This window comes from Myodes glareolus, chromosome 17 (genome assembly GCF_982192425.1).
Source record: "Myodes glareolus chromosome 17, mMyoGla1.1, whole genome shotgun sequence".
Lineage (NCBI taxonomy): Eukaryota > Metazoa > Chordata > Mammalia > Rodentia > Cricetidae > Myodes > Myodes glareolus.
In genome coordinates, this window is record NC_142042.1 from 68452935 (window position 1) to 68475523 (window position 22589).

The following is a 22589-nucleotide window of genomic DNA, read 5'->3' on the forward strand; positions in this document are numbered from 1 at the left end:
AGTGAGGGCAGGGGAACGGAAAGGTGAGGCTCTGAGGAGGCACTGCTGGTTTTTTTCCAGGAGGTTTTCTTGAACTAGGAGGGTCTGGGCAGTTGCACCATGCTCCCTGTGTTAGTTCCTGGCATGCTGTGGGGCCCCAGGAGCAGAGCCAGTGCTGTGTCTTGCTCCCCAGTACTATTTTTGGTGGGGGCAGGGGACCAGATCTCAGCATGTAGGACCAGGAATTTGTGTTCCTACCACTCCTTGCTTCTTAAGAGCTGAGACTGTAGGCTTGCACCCCTGGGCCCTGCTGTCCCAACACTTTGGATGCTGTCTGGGGTGGGGGCAAGAAAGAGGCCTTAGTTCTCTCACCTTGTCTCTCTATTCCTCCCTACTCCTGGCTTCTCTAGGACTGTGCTACATCTGGCCTCATGGGGAACAGCACAGGGGAGATTGCAGAAGTCTTTGGAAGGCCCAGGCAGGAGCGTCCAGTCTCTGCTGTCTCGACTGTAGTGTGTGTGCTGGAACCCAAGGCCTCAGCAGAACCTCAGTTCTCAGGTGGAACCCTGAGTAGGCCTTCGAGGGTAAGAGTCTTGGTCCCCTGGCCGTTGCTGACACTTTCAAGAGGACAAAGTGGCGGCTGTTCTTGCGGCCCTGCCATGTGCTCCTGGATGCGGTGCCTGTATTGGGGCATGTGTGCTTGGCTGCCAGGACCTGGAATGTGGACTAACTGGTGGGACATGGTTCCCCTGGCCCCTCCGGCCTTCTCCCATATGTGCCAGGTTCACCTTGGTCATTGCCGTCAGGGCTTTGAAGAAGGTGAACTGGCTCTTGCAGGGTGACACTCCTTTTGGGCCTTGTCTTTAGCCCTTTGTGTAGAGTTCTTCCTAAGTAAGGCTTCAGGCTCTTCCCTCAGAGTGGGCAGGAGAGGGAGCAGCCTAGGGAGGGCAGGGCTATTATTCTCAAGAGCTCCCTAGGGAACTGTGTCTCTTTCCTCAGACTAGGGATCCTAGTTTCCTTCCCTAGGAGTAGAGTGCTGGGGATTTAGGATCCAGGAGATTGGACTTCTGGAGTCTGTGGGGAGGCACGGAAGAGTGGGGGAAGTGGGAAGGACAAGCTGGCCTCACATGTGACTGCAGATGCCCTGAAAGAGAGCAGTAGGAGGGGTGAAGGCAACTGAAAGATTTAGAGCTAGGGTAGGCCAGAACTGGGGTGTCCCAGGGCTGGCAGTGATGGGAGCAGCGTGGTGGGGTAGTAAGAGGAGAGCTCTGGGCTCCAGAGTTTGGGGGCCACTCATGGGACCCCTGAGAACCTGATGCGTGCCTTCATTAGGCATCTCCACTGACTAGAGCCAGGGAAGATTTCTTAAAAGAGGATTCAGAGACTCCAAGCATGGCTTGCCCATCCCTCTGTCCACCTTGCTCCCCATTTCTGCTCTAATACTGACCCAAAGTGGCCAAATTCTGTGGTAAGGAGCCCTGTGAAAGGCTGACAAGAAAAACACAAGAGAGGGGGAATAGTGAGCCGAAGAATGTGGAGCCGAAATGAGAAGCGAAAAAAAGCAATTACCTGATCAATACCAGAGAAATTGAGTAATCCAGTCGATCAATACCACAGGCAGGCACACAGGTACTCCTGCTCTCAGCCTGCCTCCATCTTGGAAAGTCATCTAGCAGTCCACCGCCCACCTTGGCCTTTGCTCTTTGGTTCACCCCTGCCTCCAACCTGGTCAGCTGCAACCCTGTCCAGACATTTTTACCATGGCTCCTCACCTGGTTACACCAGGAGCTGTAGCCTAGGCTGCCTGGGTTGTTGTCACTTCTGCCATACGTATTACTTCACTCTGTCCTAGGAGCACAAGCGTCCATATAAAGTCCTGCTCACGTGCTGCACTGGACTGAGGGTAGGCAGGGAGCTGGGAGGAGGCCCACTCATTCAAAGGTGCTGCATGCAGATACCACCACTGAAGGTCACTCACTCATCTGGGGGCCTCCAGTATGTATGTAGGTAGGGACTTGAGGCTTCTGACATGGGATGAGGACATGGGAACTTCCTGATTGTGGGAACAGCAGCGATCTTCCTTTCTAAGCACTGAAAAGTATCTGGCAACTTGAAGAGTTGTAGCTTCCAAGGTATGTGTGTGTGTGCAGGGATGTAAAAAAAGGCTGTTGAGCTATGGAACTAGGTAAACCTGGAATAGGAGCTGGAGTCCTGCCCTTCCATATTTACCTGTCTGCTTCTTCTGCTAGACTGGAAGTACCTGGGCTGGCTGAAAAAAATGCGTGACCATTGTTACCTGGTACGTCAGTGGCTTCTGTTGGGTGTCTGATGACCCCTGTCCCATCAGACTGTGAGCCTTCAGAAAGCCAGCATCAGCATACCCATACCCGGGGCCAGAAGACACCATCCAAAGCTGGCTTGGAGGCTAGCTGACACTCTTTGGTTCCAAGGTCAGTCCAGGGAAGTGCAAACAAATTTCCCATAGGGAAACCTGAGGCCTATTTAAAGAGTGCAATAGCCCACCCTTTCCCAGCCACAACTTGTGAGTAGAGCAAGGCAATGCCTAGGCTGGGAAATCACTGCTTCCCCTAACCTCCCTGCCTTTGTTTTCTTCACTGACACAGTGGGATAACAATAGCACCCTTCTGCAGTCAGATTCCAGATTAGCCTCTGCTGACTCTCTTGGGAGGCCAGTGAGTTCCTGTCTCTCTGGTGTTTCGCTCTCAGAACTGAGGTTGTGAGGCTTGCACAGGCACTGGTACAGTCTTGGTGGCTGGAGGTGGAGAAGGCTACTGAACTGACAGAACTGAGATGGGGACAGATGCCAGCTGCTGTCTTTCCTAGACCTTCACCTCCGTGGCTTGGATGGCATCCCCTGGGTTTCTGGTGTTCCCCCATTGTCTGCTGACCTAATCCTTGGAGCTAGGATGAGAGCTGGGGTGGGGCTTCTGCCCTGCAGCAGGCACAGGTGGGTAGGTGGAAGGTGTAAGACCGCCCGCTCTTCTGCATTCTGGGAATGCTTTGCTATGTGCTTTTTCTTCATCCTCCAGACTCCCAGGCTCTGGAGCCTGTGTGATGGGAGGGAAACTTCCACAGGTGCTGGCCATTTCAGCAGCATTCTGGAACACCTGGCCTGACATCTGAAGAAAATTCAAGGCTAGCTTGCCCAGCGCATTCTGATTGTCTGATTCTTGGCTGATGGGAGGGAGAAAGTTTCTGCAGTGGGCAAAGTGTGAGAGTATGAGTTCTGGAGCCAAGAGGCCTTGGGGTTCCTGCAATCACTGGCTCTCGGCTTCACTGTGAATGTGCGTGTGCGTGCGTGCGTGCATGTGTGTGTGTGTGCGTGCGCATGCTTCACAGTGTATGTGCACATTTCTGTCTGTAAAAAAGCTGGTACTATCCACCTCCTCTTGAGCAGTGTTAAGCCTACAGCACAAAGCTCCACAGAAGGAACTGTGAGGTCAGGCTGCTCCGTTTGAACTGAGTGCTTGTGCATCCCTTACCATCATAGCACCACTCCAAACGGAAAAGAAGGCTCACAGAGCTTGACACTGCCAAAGGTGCCTGAGCTGTTAGGGTAGCAGGGGCAGGAGAAGGGGAGGGAAGCCAGAAGAGAGGGTTGGAGGACTGGGGTAGGGTCTCCCGCACCTGCCACTTTTCTCTGCAGGACAAAAGGCAGATACATGAAGATGGAGCAGGCACATGGAGGCAGAGACACAGCAAATGCCCAGTGCAGACCTGCAGGTGCTAAGGCAGGAGCAAGTTCAGTTCCTATTTTTTTTTCTTGCTTACATTTTTATCTGAATAAATGAAAATGCAGGGATGGGAAATTGGCTTAATCAGCAAACTGTATGCTATGAAAACATGAGGAGTTTGGATCCCCAGACCCCATATAAAAGTGCCTGCAATCCCGTGCTGGGGAGGTGTAGACAGGAACTGCTGGCCAACGGTCTAGTTAAAGGGTTCAGTGAGACCCTATCTCAAAATATAATTTGGAAGGTGACAAAAATAAATCTGATACTGACTATACACGGAGACAGGAGAGAATGGGGAGAGGCATCAATCCAGCAACCGTGTTCCATGGATGGTGGAAACAGGCACTGGTGCAGGAGAGTCAGAAAACAGCCAAAGAAGCAAATGAGGGACCTGAAGGTAGAAGGCTATGCTAGAGCGGAAGCCACAAGGCTGAACTTTCATACGGCCTTACTTACCCCCTCTGCCTCATCCCTTTACCTATTTTTGAGTCCTATGCACATCTGTCTTCTATCCCAACAGTGAAAAATGTCAGTTCATCAGCCATTTGTCAAGCATCCTTAGGCTCCAGTTCTGGGTGCCGCAGACAGGAACACAGATGAATTAACCTTCTGTTGGACCTTAGTTTGCTAACTGTTCACAGAGAACATGGAAAAGGCTGAGTAGTAAACATGGGCTATGATAGATACAGATGTGCTCCTCACCTACCTGGGAAGGGTCAGAGCTGAAAGTTCTGGAAAAGATACCTGGCCAGAGGTAGGGCAGAAAGGTGCTCAGGTAGGGTGGGCCTGTGCAGAGTGGCTAGTACCCAGGAACTTCTTTGTAGGGACGAAGCTGTCACGGGGACTAAGTCAGCACAGGCAGTCCCTATAGAAAGATCAGCATGTGCTAAGTGCTCCACTGGCTCTGACGCCTAAGCATTTGGCCTGTGTCTGTGGGCATGGACCATGGAGAGGCCAGGTTAAGATCTTCCAAACTACCCTAAAGACTATTACAGACTCCACGGAAGGCTTTTTCCTGGCTGACCAGCCATGAGGGGTCATTCCCACCCCTTCATTCAGAATTCCAGTACTTGCCATCCCATCCTAATGGTAAGCGTAGGCTGACCGAGACTGCTGCCTCAGATTCGGATCTCTGTGCAGCTTGTTCTTAAAATGAGTCTCTTTGCTGTTAACAGTGAGGGAGCTGAAGAGAGCAGTGCCCACTCGTTCCCAGCCTCCTACCTTCCACTCCCACCTAGACTGGCTGTCTTCTTCAGCATACTGCATTGGCAGGGTAGCTCCCCAGGTCCAATGCTCCTCACTGCTAACACACACCAAGGCGCGCTCCTGCCAGCACCCTTGTTTGTCTTTTCTCTTGCATCTGCCTGCCACTCAGTGCCACTTTCCAGAACCCTTTCAGTAAAACTTAACACTTGGTTTCTCTGTCCCCATAGGCAAAATGAGGTTGCCTGTCTGTCATTTTCCTTGAAAGGTTATATGGCATTCAGAAATCAAAATTCTCTTTTCCAATTCTTGTCTTCTGCTGGGAATTATACTGGCTTGGCATGCACTTAAAAAAAAAAAAATCCTAGCTGGGTGGTGGCGGCACACAGCGTTAATCCCAGCACTTGGGAGGCAGAGGTAGGTGGATATCTGAGTTTGAGGCCAGCCTGGTCTACAGAGTGAGTTCCAGGACAGGCTCCAAAGCTACAGAGAAACCCTGTCTCGAAAAACAAAACAAAACAAAACAAAAAAAAAAGACCAAATAAAAAAATCCTAAGAAAACATAATCACAAACCGATGCTTATTTTATAATTCACATACTATCATGACCACCATTGGAGTGCCTTTAATCCAATGGTTTGTTATTTACACTCAAACTTTCCAACTGCCATGATCATTTTCATCAGTCTACAAGAAACTGTAGGCTGGCTAGGCGGTGGTGGCATACACCTTTAATCCCAGTACTTAGGAAGCAGAGGCAGGTGGATCTCTGTGAGTTAGAAGCCAGTCTGGTCTACAGAGTGAGCCTATAGGACAGGCTCAAAGCTACAGAGAAACCCTGTCTTGAAAAACCAAAAAAAACAAAAAAAAAAAACAAAAAAAACAAAAACAAAAACAACAACAAAAAAAAACCTGTAGGCCATTAGCAGCCACCCTCTACCATTTCTCTGGCAATCTATGGATCCGTCTGGCTGACATTTTCCCACAGGTGACCATGTGTCTAAAGAATCCTCACTACAACTACAATCAGAGTGCAGGACTTTCTCCCAACCAATTCTCCTTGCTTTAGCGCCTTTTATTCACTCCCTGTGGAAACACAGGCTTCAGCACTATGGATAAGCCCACTCTCACTCCTCTGGCCCCTGCAGGAACTGCAGAGTGCCGTGAGCTAGTAGGAAGCCCGCAGACTTTGGCACACTGTGCAAGGAACAATAAAATTAATACTCAGAAAACATCTAAGTACTCTTTGTTTTTAAATTTAACTTTAATTTTTGAGGTAAAATACTTTTTTTTCTTTCGACTTCCATAACAAAATACAGAGCTATCAGATACCCCTGGAAAAAATATGTATATTATACATATATTTCTATAACATTACATCATATATATAATATATATGCAAAAAATTTGAAGACTTTAGAAAGCAGAACATCTAAAAGGCACTGCACAATGGTGTTCAGGTTCCTTATAATTTATATACATATACACATCTTATTCTGCTTACACAGATGTCTGGTGAAGTCATCTTCACATGTGAATGTCTCATTCACAAATCCCTGCATCACAAGTTTATAATTCAAAGAATGCCTAAATATGTTGAAACAAATTAACACATAACTTTTTCCAAGAAGGAACTAATTGGAACAGTTCTTTGAAGATTGAAGTATCTCTAAAGCCACATAAAAACATATGCCTCACTACTGTTTACACAAGAAAAAGCACAAACATAATTATAGAATAAATAAAAATCAAGGGACAAACAGCTAAATGACTACCCACTTGGCAGTGGAATATAACTTTTTTCTTTTCTTTTTTTTTTCTTCTTTTTCTTTTTTTAATGCTTCTGGAAGTTCCCTGGCTTATGGGTCACTAGGGTTCCCTGTATTACTGAGCTGGGTTTAATGCAGAACAGCCTGACACCTAGGGGAGATGGACTATATCTGTCTCTATTTTACTTAAAAAAAAAAAAAAAAAAAAGCGAGCTCAGCAATGCCGACGCCCTGAGAATTTGCTACTCTTTTTCTATGGCTAAAAAAAGCAAACTGTTTAAATGAACAAGCTCTTGATTAGTGAAATTTCAATAGATTTACACCTACAAAGTTTTACACATTTGGCACAACAAAATTTAGAAGGAAAAAAATGAGGGAGAGAAAGTATATCCAGCTTCTACCCCCTTTCTCTACTGCTGGATAAGGATGTGCCCACAGCAGGCGACCACCTTCTTCCACACCAGGCTGGAGGCAGGAAGTGCCAGGAGGGGGCTGGGGAGAGAACAAATTCTCATTCCTTTGCTCCAGTAAGTATATTAATGATTGCTCCATTTCCTGAGCAAGCCCAAGTTCTGCTATTTAGACAGACCCTTCCCCAGATCCAAATCCAAACTCCAACTGTTTGCAGTGCCAATCAACCAACACATTACGAGTGGAATGGCAATCAAAGGAAACAGCATAGTTTAGTAAAAGTCCAAAAACATTTTTCATTGAGTTCAACATTTCTGAATGTTTTTTTCAAATGTAAAAGCAGTGAATTTATTCAAATGGAAGCAGCATCTAGGGATTAATTCTGGCACTTGGGTTTTAGGGGATTACAGGTATGCATCATGGACTTTCCTTCTCTCATTTTAAAGGCCCCACGTTTCTATTCCTGAGTTTACACGGACACTGGTGGCCACCTGGCCTCCCTGATCTGACAGGCAGCACCAAGCGGAGAGCCTTCCTCTAGTCGCTGGGCTCGCTTTAGATTCAGAGGTAAGGCAGGGTGAGAGAAGGAAGCAGATCAAACACAGCCACAAGGACAGCAGGAGCGGTGAGTCCTTTGTGGCCCTACCAAAGCCTGGGTCACCAGAGACCTCAGTCCCTTTCCTGGGGAAAGACAGTTGCTCATGTATGGAATCTGGACCAAGCGACAAGACACTCATTAAGAAAGAGCAATGATGGCCTTAAGTCATCCTGAGTCGGCTGCTGTCTCCTGAGCTCCTTTTGTGCATGCGCTTCAGTTAAAGAAAAACCAACACCCCACCATCAAAAGATAACACTCAAGTATTACCTGGTACATAGTTTTCAACCAGGTTAAGGTGGTGGAATCAGCAATCACTGATGCCCCAATGCCATCCCCTGCCTCAGCAGATTGGAATGACTTTTCCCGCTGCCCTGAGCCACTCCAGGCACAAGTGTACACAGAGGACGCTGGCTGCTGCTGCTTTCTCTCTGCTCCTCGGTTAGCATTTCATTTCACAGAAGATCAGTATCTTCCCATTTCTTTGAAATTTTGTAAGGGAATTTCCCACACAGAAATGGTTCCCATCTGTGACCTGCATTTTGTGAATAGTAAACTGAGCAGAACAGTTTGGGCAATGGGGATCACAAGGATGGCAACACCACCACAGGGCCTTGTGGCATCTGGTAGCTTGTGGTTAACAGGCCCCTGGTTACCACCTTCCTACCTCTTCCTTCAGTTTCAACACTTGTTCCCAGCTACTCTGCACTTAGTCATTCCTACAATCTTGCCCTTTGCACCCAGCCTGGTAACATCAGAGGGAATAACTCTCAGCTAGGAAGTCGACTATGCCTCAACATTCCTGGGTTATCTCAACAGTGTTTATGCCCTTTACAGGTTTAAGCTGACAGACCCGTATCATCTTAATGCATGTTCATAGTTAAGGCTTCACTTAAGAAACAGTAAGACAACCAGACAAAACAGAAAAGCATCTTCAACGGCACTATCCTGCTCCTCATAAAACTTGTTCAGTTACACTCGGCATGGTTTCCCAAACAGATAATGGAACAAGAAAAATGAAGACTGATTCTGTCATCTGTTTGGTTCTTAAAGGCATTGGGTTACCTCCTCCTGCCCTCTTCTTTCTTCCCTGATCAAGAGTTTACAACTCCACATGGCTTTGTAACAGGTGAAGTAGGTGACGGTCAAGGAGCTTGTAGCAGGGCTTCCTCCCACCTCAGCTCTGGAGCCGAGGGGCCAGGAGCTCCTGTGCTCTCCCCGCCCATTGGAACTGCAGTATACTCAAGTCTTGAAAACATTTTCTAAGAAGGGGAAAAAAGCCAAATGTGTGAGTGTGTGTGTGTAGGGGGGCGTGTTTGTGTGTGTGTGTGAGAAAGAGAGAGAGAGAGAGAGAGAGAGAGAGAACACATGTACGTGTGCTCCAGTGAGGGAAACGGGGGGGGGGGGAAGGAGGGAAGAACATCTAAATGTCCCCACTTCTGGAAGACTGAAATTACATTTTCTCTCTCCTGAAATAAATATCTTAGTTAACACGCTGTTAACTGTTCCTTACCACCCAGCATCCCAGCTTTATTTCTCTCTCTCAGAGCAAAATATACCATTATTGGCTTTCTATATGTATAAATACAATAGAAAAAACTCTGGGTCCTGAACTGTAACAGGACTACAAAGTGGGCTCTTATGGAGCTTGTCAGGCAGAAAATGAGTCTTAAACAGGAAACAAGCTCCTTCCCCCACAGTTCAATACCCTCCCTACATCCTACTCACCAAGAAAAAAAGAGTGTGTTTATACCCCACTTAATGTACAACACAAGACAGTCATCCCCAACAGAAAAGTACAAGTCCATGCCCCAGAATTATCAAACCAGCTTAACCCCGCCTCCCACCCCAGAATCTTGCTACATAAATACGTGTATCTGATTGTAATATGAACAGCTTCCCTTCCACTGTGGTCTTAAGCATCAGCAGCAGCAGTGGCTGCTGCAGCCAGGCCCTGGGGTCCTGACCCATTCCAGAGGAACTTGCCCGTCTTACTGAACTCCCGGGCTTCAGGGTCATCATTCCATCGCCTCTTCAGTCGGAGCTTGGGGGGCATCAGTGCATCTTCTTTCTTCTCAGCAACACTGGGCTCCTTGCCAGACCTGTCCTCATTGTCTTCAGTCCCCTCTAGGGTTTCATCACTGGGGATGCTAACGGGGACCGAGGGCCAGGGGGGCGAGGGGTGGGCAAACACTGTACCTTTCCCCTCCTCAACGGTCCTGGTCCGCACAGCGTCCACTTCTTGGGACTGTTCTTCCTTTTCTTGGGTCGACTGCCTGAGGCTCTCGGGATCCTTCTCAGAGATGGGCTCTACCTTGATTCGAGAGGGACTAGGTACACTGGTTGGGGCAGAGCCGTGTGTGGATTCATTGTTTTCCACCCTCTCTCGGTTCTTCCGTCCAGCTGGTGGGGGCTGCAGCTTGATAGAGAACTGGGACGACTCCTCAGGATGTATTTGGCACTGCAGCGGTGGGACCATGAGCCCTGGGTAGCGGGGGAAAGTCCGAGGACTCAGATGGTAGTTGAACACAGAACAGGCTTGAGAATGAAGGTAGTGTTTCATTTCCTCTGGGTTGAAAGAGAAGCAACTGGTGCTGGTGAAGGGGCTCAGGCCTGGTGAGGGACTATAGGAGAACATGGTGGGCGTCAGGGACAGGGCTGGTGAAATGGGGACATTTAGGACACCTCCACGGCCAGGAACTGGAGAGATAGCGAAGGGACTGTGGGGGTCAGGGTACATTGCTGGCCGAGTGAAGAGAGGAAGCACTATGTCAGGCTTACGTTTCTGGTGGCCAATCCCTCCTCCACTAAGAGCATTTCGAGAGGGTATAAAATCCATGGCCCGGTGCCAGTCAGATGCTGAGCCATCTTCTAGGTCCAAAGGCTCCACCTTTCTATCAGTGGTACCACCTGACTCAGGGCCAGAAGCACTCAAGGAGCTAGCAGAGAAGCGCCCTGGCTGCACATCACTAGGAGAATGTGCGTCCAGGGGTGGGAAATGGAAGCGGGAAGATGCTGTTGGCACTGGTGGTGCACTCTGAGGAACCACACCTGTGAGGGAAAAAAAGTCTGTGTTAGCCACCTGGTCACTCACTATCATATCATCACTTTTACCTATACTAGCTAAGTACACAATGTTAAGTGACAACAGGAAACACACTTATCTAGTCTCAGTCTTTTTCAAAACTATTGCTCAGGTTGGGTATAGTGGTACAGGCTTGCAATCCCAGCACTCAGGAGGAGAAGGGAGGCCTGAGCCTTTAAAGGCATCCTATATTGCTCAGCTTTCTCCATTCAGCCTAGCTTCCATGATCCCCTGGCCTCTTACCTTACTGTCTAGGTGGTTCTCCTTCCTACCTGCAATGTCATTCAATATTTGAGTTAAAACTATATCCCATCATTTCAGGGTGTAAGAGTTAGCAGGTGCCCACTAGACGTTAGCTGAAGAATGAATGGGTACATGGACCTTTTCCTCGCTACTCACTTGTGTGTATAGATCCTATTTCAATTTTCAGCTTCACAGGGAAGGTTCTTCTCACTGTCATAATTTTGGCTGTATTTATAGAGCAAGCAAACCCAGCAGCTACATAGCCAAACAAAACACATGCATGTGGTTGTTCTGAAAATTCAGACTACACCTCACATGAATGGGCAGGGACAAGTGAAATAGATTGGTGTGAAAAGGCAATTTTTATTAAGGTAAGTTCCTATGGTCTATCTTTATCATTTTTGATAGACAACCATTATATCTCAGAGATTCCAGTCTTTCTGTATCTATAGTTCAATGAATCCTATATAATGGTATCTACTTCTGTTGTCCATTGTTCTTAGGTACTGAGGAGGAGGCTGGACCTACTATCTTCTCTCCTAAGTCTGATTACTAGCAGGTGTGATGATCCATGTTTAAAATCCCACAACTGGGGAGGCTAAGTCAGGAAAATTACTGTGACTTGAGGCTAGGTTGCCTCAAAAAACCAAGTCCAACTGCTAAATTTCAAACTCTGAGAAGAAACTATCATTTTTATCACATTTGACTTGAGAAGGTCATAAATTCTCAACATCCCCCAAGCCTAAGAAAGCTGCCACCTGAAGCCTTAGATGCTGGAAAGATTTAACATGATGATGTCCAAAGAGTTCTTTATACATGAAGGAAAGAGAAAAGAAAAAAGGGATTAGAAATAAGGGGACTAGATAGTCAAAGTCTGGTGGTCCAGGAGAGAAAACAGGGCACAAAATATAGGGACTGAACTGTTCACAATTCCAGCATAACTCTGGAGAGGGCCGTTATGTGGCAGACTGTGGCTTCCTTGGTGCCCATGGTTGTGACACCTGCCAGAGCAGCATTTATCAACAGATGTTCAATAGAAAACAGCTCTTCTGTAGGCCTTGTTTTAAAGACCCCTGAACTGAGACTGGTTATTAAAAGTAATAAACAGGAAAAACAGACACATGACCTTGCATATAATTTGAGTAGAGCCAAGATAGGTCCAGGGCAATGGATCTCTTTAGTTTTTCACAGCAACTAAGAATCTATTATTTTATTTTTTTGACTCTTGACTTCTTAAGTCTTATCTAACTAAGGGCTCTAAAAATGGCTCAGTGGTTAAGAGCATCTGCTAGTCTGGTAGAAGACCTGAGTTTGGTTCCCAGCACCCACACTGCAGCTCACAACTCCAGTTCCAGGAGATCTGAAACCCTCTTCTGACCTTCACACACATATACATACATACAAATAAGCAAAACATGTATACATAAAAATATTTAAAAGAAGTTATTAGTCAAAAGTGAAAAATTGTAATCTGAAATGCAGAAAGTAATGTAAGGCTAGTGTGGAGAGGAAAAAAAAGTTTTATTTCCTATGCAAGTCAACAATGCTTGCTTAAGTCAAGTTAGTTTTGTTTCTATTTTTAATAGAGTCTACCACTTTGGCCTTTATATATACTAAGGCACACTGCACAACTGTAAGGAGTTATTTCCACAGGACAAAGATAGCTATGACTAGGGCAATGTATGGAAGGTGGCTGCTGAGTCCCTCCCCTTTATGTACAATATGTTGAGGTGTCAAATCTAAGGTTCTATTTGAAAAACAAGCATGCAAGCGAACAAACAAAAAAACCCCTCTGTTAAATGTCAATATGATTACTTGAAAGAGGAGTGCAGCAATACATGTAACAGAAAACCGAAACCTCAGTCTCGTACCACTCTGCTAACTAGTGTTAAGTAACACGCCGAGCTTTGGTGCTCCCTTTGAAGGTCAACGCAAATAAGTTCTTTGTTTAGGTTCAAACTCTGACCCTACCCAAGAGTTTCTGAAAAAGTTACTTTCTGGCCCAGTTTTCATAAGTAGGAAGTAATAAGACCAATCTTAATGTTAGAGAAATAGTTAACATCTGTGAGGTTTTTGGACTAGTACCCGTGCATAGTAGGTCATATATTGTTAGAATAAATTGTGTTTGTTCTTTCTTTTGGAGGCAGCATCTCATGGAGTCCTGGTTGGCCTAGAACTTGCTACTAGGCAATCCAGGCTGGCTTCAACTAACAGAGACCCAACTGCCCCTGCCTTCCAAGGGCTTGGTTTACCAGCATGAGCCACTATGCCCTGCTTAATTTTAATGATTTAAAAAAAAAGTTAAAATTAAAAATTTAAATTAAAAAGCCTTAAATACTGTTTACATATGGGTCATACATTATTAGAGCATCACTAAACTTTCTGAGTGTGGTAGTGTCATTGCAGTTACAGAAAAGAACATCCTATTCCTGAGAGAAAAGCCATGGTACCAGCATGTTAATCTCTGGACGCAAAAAGTATCTGTAAATAGAGATGAATTACATGTGCAATGCTGTGAACCACAGTGAGTCAGGGGAGGGCATGTGAGTGCTCGGTATGAGTTCAATTCTTTGTTAGGTCTCACGTCTTCCAAAAGAAGTGTTAAACCCAGGGTGATCGGGGGGACGATGTGAGAGACAAATTTAGCCTGCCCTTCCCCACCTACTGAGAGTGAACCATTTTTATCCAGGAATTCTCTATCCTTCTAATGTTTCTTAGACACACGCATGTGCACGCACACACACATAGTCAGTCACACACACACAAAAGTATAAAAAGAGTACAAAGTGCTTGAGTAATCAGTGTGAGTTATTATTCCTGGCTTAATTTTTTAAAAATTTATTTATTTTTATTGTACGTGCATTGGTGTTTTGCCATGGGTGTCAGGCCCCTTGGAATTGGAGTTGTGAGCTGCCATGGTGGTGCCTGGGAATTGAACTTGGGTCCTCTGGAAGAGCAGTCAGTGCTCTTAACTGCTGAGCCCTCTTTTTAGCCCTGACTGGGTTAATTTTTAATGGTTTAAAAAAAAATTAAAATTACAAAATTTTTAAATTAAAAAAATTAAGACAGTTTATATGTAGGTCATATTATATATGCTACACATACACACACACACACACACACACACACACACACATAAAAAGATACTGCATACAGATGTACTTTTTTGAGACAGAAACTTACTATGTGGTTAATGTCACCTGCCTTAGCCTTCTACATGCTGGAATTATAGGTGTGCATCACTATGCTTAGTGTCAAGAAGTATTTCAACACTATTCTAATACTGGGTACTGTATCCTAAAGTGTCTTTTGGGGTTTTGAGATATGATGTCAGAGTAGCTCAGGTTATCCTTGAAATCAATACACAGCCCAGGGTATGCTTGAATTCCAGTCCCTCTGATTGTCTATCTTCCAAGTGCTAGGAAGTCATGCCAAGCTCCACCTTAAACTATTAACAATGACTAGGAAAAACATGGAGGGAAAAAGCAATATTCACACTTACATGTTTTTATATTTGGCATATATTTCTACTTAAAAATAAAAGACTAGAATAGTTGCATACATTGACCAACCTAGAGAGAGAATCTCTGGCCTCCAGGGTTTAAGTGGGTATTTTCTAGAGCTTTTATTATATCCCACCATACAAACCTAGAATTTCTTTTAAACTTCTATTTTTTTCTCTCATACATTATAGCCCAATCTCAGTTTTCCCTCCCTACAAGTTCTACCACTTCCTCCTACCTCCCCTCTTCCCCAGATCAACTTCTTGTCAAGTCCTCTTAAAAAGAAAACAAATAAAAAAAGCAGACCTCCCATGGCCTAAGACTGGGCACAAACCTCGTTATCATGGCTGGATGTGGCAAGCCAGTAGGAGGCAAAAGGTCCCAACATTAAGAGTTTAACTGAGATAAGATTCTAGGTTTTTCACTAGACAGAGCCAGGGGAACCCCGCAGAACAGGGGGAAGAAGGAATGTAGGGGCCAGAGGGCTCGAGGACACCATGAGAACACAGCCCACAGAATCAACCAAGCAGGGTTCATAAGGGCTCACAGAGACTGAAGCAGCAAACACAGACCCTATATGGATCTAAGCTAGGTCCTCAGTTAAACTCTTAAGTTCCTTGAGGAAAAGAACTTCCCCATAATCCTTTGTTTTTCTTTAGGGATTAACACATCTGTTAACACATGGTTGAATCCTAACCAAGAGGAAGACTGCATGATATTTTAAACAAGAGCATGATTTTAAAAGTTGAAGGAAGAACTGAACCTGCTTCTGTATTTGACTCTGATGTGTTCATATTTGATTTTGTCAGTTGTAAAACGGAAGTATCAAGATACATATATTTTACTAGGTTAGAAGCATAGATAAGTCACTAAACCAAACCAAACAGAAGCGCCTTTACTAAGTAGACACTCAATAGTGTTGCTTTCTTTTGTCAACATTATGTTAATCTTAAACACTTGGTCTATGTGGGTAAAAGTTCTCTGTAAACAAAAGGCTCTGGTTCTTCATAGTTATCTACACCAAGGAGCTAACAGCCTAAAAGGATGGTTCAATGTTTTGCTTTTCCTGGGATGATGATGATGATTTTGTGTTGAGAGTTGAACCCAGGGCCTTACACATGCTAGACAAATGCTCTTCTGAGCTATGACTATCCCAGGACTTTTGATTAACATCTTGAACCTATTAAAGATCACTGCGGGCTTAACAGCATTTGGTGTAACAGATCTGCAGACCAGGACTTCTACAGAGTGAAGAGTCCCTTGCCTTGGAAAACTTGATTACTCTCAGGGGTCGATGGACATTCTATTCAAGTTGTCTAAGTGACTGAACTTCTGAGCCTTCAATTGATGAAAATGGATCAAAGAACAAGACTGACAGGTTTGGAGAAGAGCAAGTGTATGAAGCCCAACATATTTCTTCAAAATTGACGACATGCCCATCTGGAGTCCTACACTCTATAGGTGCACAGGGAAAAAGCAAGAGTGAGAAACAGAGGAAGCAAGATTCCAGGGGCTAGAGCAGCTTTGATTTCCTAATGCAGCTCCCTTAGGCACAGGGAAAGAAAACAGGTTGTAATTAGAGGTGCATTCCAACCCCCACCCCCAAATGCATGCCCCAGGGACAGGAAGGCGTGGTTACTGGAGAAGGTGGAACTGCAATGATCGCAGTCCCGCTCAAACTGCCCTGACTTGTTGTGTGTAGTAATTACATATCTACAGATCATCTTAGTATTATATTCTCTTAGCCACACCCCTCCTCTAATTTTTCAAGTTTCTGCCAACCTCTGAGTACTTTTATTCAAAATCTTGATCTCCTTTCTTGGCATAGAATGTCACAAAGAACAATGATAAAACTGGTCAAAATGGTACTTGACACCTGTAATCCTAGCACTTGGATGAGACAGGAAGACTGCCCTAGGCCAGGTTGACAAGAGTAAAGTTCAAGACCAGCCTGACTACATAGTGAAACCTGTCTCAAATAAAAAACAAAACAAAACAAAAAAACAAACCTGACTCATGAGCAGGGGATAATTTATTATCTTTTAATACCCCTCTCTCCAAACAAACAAAAATCCCCAAAACAAGAAAACTCTAACCTAATTCTAACTCAAACACCTACACCTGACACTTTTGTAAGTGGATGCGTCTCCATCAAGCAGACCAAAGGCTGTGAGCTGCTATGGATGCTACCAGACAGCACAGAGGGGAAGCCGGCTGCACCTGAAAGGAAAGCGGCTAAGGGAAGTCCAGAGTCTTGCACTGAGGAGCAGTGCTGAGTGCTGGTGCAGATCAGAGACTTGGCCTTTCACTGCAAACACGACTGAGGGGCTGTGGTTTTGATGACATTCATTTGATAAGGGAGAGCTTGTAGTTTCATAGAAAATCGGAAATGTTTGTAGAAACAGGTTCACAGCTATGAAAGAGCCACTGGGCAAGGTGTTAAAACGGAGTCTTGAATTTAAAATTCAACACAAACTTATGGACTCATTCCCCAAAAGGAGTTTAGTAGTATCCAGGAGTCTGAAAATAATGCATATAGAAGTAGCCAAATAAACTAACAAGCCTGCTAGAGTAATGCACAGCCCATTACCCCTTTAGACGAATAAGGAGGACTTGAAGTAATCTAAGGGACCACATCACATCAATGTTTCTAAAATCTCCTGACACAGGTCATGTCTCAGATTTGGGTTTTTAAAAATTCTTTTAAATTCAAAATCCACTCTCCATCACAGGTACTGTCTCTTACCACTTGAACGGATGTTGATGAAAGGGTAGTTGGGCATCGCCAGCTTGCTGAAGTTAAACTTGTAAGTAAACCTTTTCCCTTTTGTTTTATGAAGGATCCTCTTGTTGTAATAGTATCTACAAAAACAAGAACAATGGTATGGCATTTGCTACGCTTAGATAATTACTAAGATCAATTCTAGCTCTAAGCATTGCTTACAAAAACCTTCACCATTCCTTTACAGCCTGGCCCTGGATTTGGGACTTGGAGACCTAAGAAATCACTTTTCTCATCCATTTTAAACTGAGCTGTAGTCTCTGCCTAGAGCTTGACACAGACATTCTTATTTTAAGATCCCAAACACCTTCCTAAGTTCTAACCACTCACCTTCTCATTTCTCTATAGTTTCAGTCTATGGTCCACTTCCTTCCTGCTTCACTCTAAATAACTCTAGTTTCTTTTCGTCTTGCCCAGGTTGGGTCAGACAAGCCTTCTGGGGAGAGCTCATGGAGTTAGTCAGGAGCCTAAGTGCAAGGACTAAACATAGGAAAGGAAACGGGTTTCATGGGAGCCAGTGAGACAATGGCATGAACAGGAAACAGCAGCCACCCTGGCCCACTTCACCTTCACTGTGGCACAAAAAGGACGTGGGAGGCGCCACCAACACTGCACAGACTTTACACTCAGGCTACTGAGAATGAAGACAGGGAACTTCCATTCACCTGGAAGCTCTGGCCTGGCTTCTGTTAAGTCGCATATGTCATAAACTACCTGCTGGCCCCTTGAGGACTAAAGAGCTATAAAAATTAAAAAACTGACAGAGACGAGCAAATGAGAGAACTTCTGATGATCATCCTTTGGACTGAATGGAGGCTACAGGCATGGTATATGAGCATCTGGGTTCAAAGTCTCCCTCCTGCACCCACTGCACCTTTCCCACTTCCAGGAGAGCCCAAAGAAGAGAGATGATAGGAATTTCTCAATAGGGAAGTCTACAGTAATCCCCTGGATTAGAAGTGAGCCCTAGTTCATGTTTCACCACATGCTCTTACCAACTACAAAGCATGATCAGCTTTCAGCCAGTGCCAGCCACACTGGAATCCCCTCCCACACCTCCTCACCTCTCGTGCCACTCAGCTTCAACACCTCTTTGACTCCCACTCTGAAGTGACACAGTCTTTCATCATCTGACACCTTTTCGGACAACATCCACAAACTTGCACACTTTCCTTTCAGCTTAGTTAATACCACAAATTTGGGGGATCCTTTCCCTCACCTGAGGGCCCGGCTCAGCTTGTCATAGTTCATCTGTGGTTTGCACTTCCTGCGGCCCCAGAGGCGAGCCACTTCATCTGGATCCTTGATGACAAACTCCCCATACTCTCCCTGCTGCCAGGCGATGACATGGCGGAACTCTTCCTTCTGCAGCAGCTCGAGGATGAAGTGCCACAGCTGGATCTGCCGGGAGCCTGGCGATGACTCTGTTTTGTAGGCCCAGTCTGGAAACTGATACCCTTAAATGCGAAGAGGGCAAGATCAAAGTAATTGGGAGTTAGGTACAAACACGCCAATACCCCCACCTCCACATTCCACGGCTTGCAATCTCTAGAGTACTCTGCAAACACACCCTTCCAGTCAGCTAGGCTAACCATGAAGAGGAGAGGGAAGGATGGAGAAATTACTCACTCTTGTGGCAATCACTGAATTTAAAAAAAATTAGGCAGCAGTACTTAGGTATCCTAACCTATCACTTTTTCATAGATTGCCATATAGCAAAAGAAGCAAGATAAACTGATGTGTTAGGAACATATGACAGAAAACACCTTATCCCCAGTGTAGAATTATTTCTCTAACAGAAAAAGAGACACTAAAACTTGCAATAAAGATGTGTGAGCCACAGGAAACAAGCCTACAACTATCCTACCAAGATCTACAGTCATGCGGCTGTCAGTTATGGTCTAGCATTTGTCAACTTAAACCCAAGTGGGAACAGGAACACTAAAGGGCAGGAACCACTAAGGGACATTCCAGATCCATCAGAGATGATGGACCTTTGCTCACCTCCACCTCCTTCTGGCTTTTCCACGATGCTACAGCCTGCTTTCATTTTCGCCCTCCTGCTGAGAGAAACAAGTCTCACAGTTATTTTGAGATGTTATTATCTAACAAAGATTTTTTGGCACAGCTTTCCCCCACAAACATCCCCCCCTTTGTCTTTACTTTTTTTCAAAGCCCTTTGTCTTTTAAACATGTCACCTCTGAACTACTAATCCTCAAGTCATCAAATGACGGTCCTCAGGTCATCAGCTTCAAAAGCCATAATTATCTCTCACCTGACTTTAGCCACAAGTGTAAACACTGTCCTTAATATTTTCTTTCTTCCTTCTGACCAGCCCTCCAACAGAAAAAAGGGAACAGTGAAACAAGTCCAAAAAGAAGCAAAAACAAGTCATTTTGTTTTGTATTACTAAACTAGCCCATATGCTTAGGTACACAAGCCTGAGTTCACCCAGATATACCAATTTAAAGAGTGAAAAAAATCCAAACCCTCTACTCAAGAAGAAACTTCCAATTCCAAATATTTACTGAATTATGTGAAATGGAAAACATCATCCGATCAGAAATTGTGCTCGCCCTAAAAAATATTCTGAGACACAGAAAGTAAACGTGCTGTGTACGGCCACTCTATCCAAGAAACAGCACTTTCCTAAAACTTCATGAAAAATATTTCTAAGGCATATATTTAAGAGGGAAATAAAAAGAACAGGATAGGTATATGGGGTCTCCTGGTCAGTGGCGGATGGCATCTTGCTAGGATCTGAATTCATTTCACGCAGACTTATAGTTCCTCAATAAATCTTCTGTTCCTATCAGTAGACAGCTTTGTGTCAGTCCTTCAGCAAAGAGGAGGGAAGGGTGAAACTGGCAGAGAATGACAGAGGAAGAGAGGAGAGGCTTATTCTCATCACTGCAGGGCGGACGACAGGTCCTCAGCACCATCAAGAGCAGGTCTGGAGCAAACACAGGTGCTTCAGAGGCCCCAGGGTGGGGTGGGACAAATTCCTAATCTTGGAAATTTCATCTAAACTAGAATTCCTCTAGATGTTCTGCATTTTCTTTCCCGACATATACATTAAGGAGAACAACAGTAAGTTTCAGTCCATAACAACACTAGGGATCAAGGCTCAAGGAAGGAGGCAACAGACAGACACTGGCACACACAGGATATACACAGTAACAGGCACCAGGGCTGGGCAGAAGCTTCCTCTCCCGTTTCCGTGATGATGGGAGAGAATAAACACCGATTTCCCCAAGGCTCCGGGAAGCTGTCCTGGATTAACTTCTAGACTGCGTGTCGGATCGCAGGGCCTTTTCCCTGCTCGGGAACACCCTTCAGCCTGGCGCCTGTGGGCTCGCGCTGGGCGACGCCCGAGCCGGATGCCCTCTCGATCCTCCGGCCCCCGACTTGCCCATCAAGCCCCTCGGAGTCCGCAGGCGCGTCTGCAGGTGTTCGTGACTCCCGAGGGTGCTCGGCCACCCGCCCGGCCTGCGGCGGGAGTCGCCACTCCCGCCCGTCAGCAGCGGCTCCGGCTGCCGCCCGTACCCGTATCCCTTCCGTCCTGCCCGCTAGGGCCGCGACCGCCGACGCCGGCCTCACCTCTCCGCCGCCGTCCGCCTCTACTAGGGATCCTCCGCGGCAGCTCGAGCTCCTCCTCATCCACCCAGCAGGAAGTGACTCCGCGGCTGCTTTCGTCATTTCCACTCTAAGCCGGGTGGGAGGGGGCAATGTCCTGAGCCGACTCCACTTCCGCCGGTAAAAGGTGGCCGGTACCCCTCCGTGGTTAGGAGGCCCTGGGCCTGGAGTCCCGCATGGAAGGAGGGCGCTTCCGCACTTACGGGAGCCCAGAAACTTCTGCAGCCTTTCTGCGTTGGCCTTTCCTCCCTTCGCAGCCTAGGGGGTAGGATCGTTTCCTCGCCTGTCTCCATTTTAGTCCTAATCGGCCTCATCCAAGTATTGTAAAGTGTACACGTCTTTGCCATTCAAACACCGCACCCCCCTTGCCTTTTATTCCTGATTAAGCAGTTACAGATTAATACGAAACAAACTTTGTGAGTTTCCGTAATTCCAAATGGTTCCCAGTCTTAGTTTCACTCCAGAGGCAGAGTTGGGATCAGTAAAATTAAGTGTATGAGAGTAAAAAGTGGGGGAGGCGAAGATGACAGGCGGAAGTGAAGACCAGTTTTCATCAAATACATGTGGAATACATACAACGTTTCCCACCTGTGAACCATGCAGCACATGGAAATATTGCCATTAGCTGTTAAAAAGAAAAAGGGTTGGCTTTTAGTGTTGGACATGCCTCTTAGCCTTGCCCAGGCTGGTCATGGTTTTGTGATTTTCCTGTGTTGTGCTGGGAGTGTAAAACTGTATCACCACATCTGCTTTTTGTTTATTTGGAGACGGGACCTTACCACATAACCCCTGGCTGCCGTAGAACACGCTATGTAGATCAGGCTGGCCTCAAACACACAGAGACCTGCTTGCCTCTGCCTCCCGATGGCTGGGATTGAAGGCGTGCGCCCCTGAACGAGGCTAATAACTGGTTGTCCTTGAGTCACTGGTAAGTTCACTGCTAAGTGTGGCCTAAAGTTGCCTTACCTGTTTGAAAAAGAAGGAATAATAGTGTTAGTTCCCGCCCTTTCTAGTTAGAAAGTCTTACTATGGAAGTAAATACAATGGACAAGATTTAAATGCCATGCGGAGGATTGCCAACATGAGCACTCCTAGTGTAGAAATGTTTTATAATGGTCCCCATCTTCTGTACAGTCTAGAAAACGTCTTCTGTATTAGGCTGAGCAGAACAAAATGCAAGGGGTTAGCTAAATCAGTGGTTGAAAACTGGGTTGTGACCCCTTTGGCAGACCTCTGTCTTCAGAAATAGTTATATTGCAATTCATTACGGTGCAAAATTAGTTATAAAGTAGTAATGAAAATAATTTTATGGCTGGGGGTCACTACAGTGTGAGGAACTGTATTAAACGGTCACAGCATTGGAAAGGTTGAGAACCACCGAGCTAAATGAACATTATATTTCAGTCCTCTTGCCTTTAATGATTGCCTTTGCTACCTTGGTTGAGGACTCAATGTCAGTTCCTCATCTGGTTGGACATGGTCTTTATGGAGTATTCTTGTGGACTCCTATAGTTGTTTAGCAGTATTGAACTGTGTAGGGATAGTAAAGGTATTTCATTGTTGCGTTTGATGTGTTAACACAACGTGCAGCACATGGATAGATGGTGACAGAATGATCTCAAGACTG

At 45.7% G+C, this 22589-nt stretch overlaps 1 protein-coding gene across 4 annotated transcripts; it reads right to left on the bottom strand.

The window, feature by feature from the left end:
* Positions 1-6182: 6182 nt before the first annotated feature.
* Positions 6183-21023, bottom strand: Etv3 (ETS variant transcription factor 3). 4 transcript variants are annotated; one of them, XM_048453675.3, is made up of 5 exons: positions 20927-21023; positions 19330-19388; positions 18545-18782; positions 17290-17405; positions 6183-10763 (listed from the first exon to the last, which is right to left on the bottom strand). In XM_048453675.3, the coding sequence occupies exons 2-5, from the start codon at positions 19373-19375 to the stop codon at positions 9628-9630; spliced, it is 1536 nt and encodes a 511-aa protein (XP_048309632.3). In that variant the 5' UTR covers positions 19376-19388; positions 20927-21023; the 3' UTR covers positions 6183-9627. The 4 variants fall into 4 exon arrangements, with proteins under 4 accessions (XP_048309632.3, XP_048309640.3, XP_087753531.1 ...); XM_048453683.3 differs by having other exon boundaries at positions 19330-19385; positions 20927-21008; XM_087897405.1 differs by lacking the exon at positions 20927-21023 and adding an exon at positions 20873-20895 and having other exon boundaries at positions 19330-19385.
* Between the last annotated feature and the right edge of the window lie 1566 nt (positions 21024-22589).

Coding starts and splice junctions, on each gene's coding strand:
- Etv3 (XM_048453675.3), bottom strand. CDS start 19,375: ATGAAAGCAGGCTGTAGCATCGTGGAAAAGCCAGAAGGAGGTGGAG. Junction 18,783..19,329: donor AAAGCCAGAAGGAGGTGGAG/GTGAGCAAAGGT, acceptor TTCGCATTTAAG/GGTATCAGTTTCCAGACTGG. Junction 10,764..17,289: donor CATCAACATCCGTTCAAGTG/GTAAGAGACAGT, acceptor TTTCCCTCACAG/GTGTGGTTCCTCAGAGTGCA.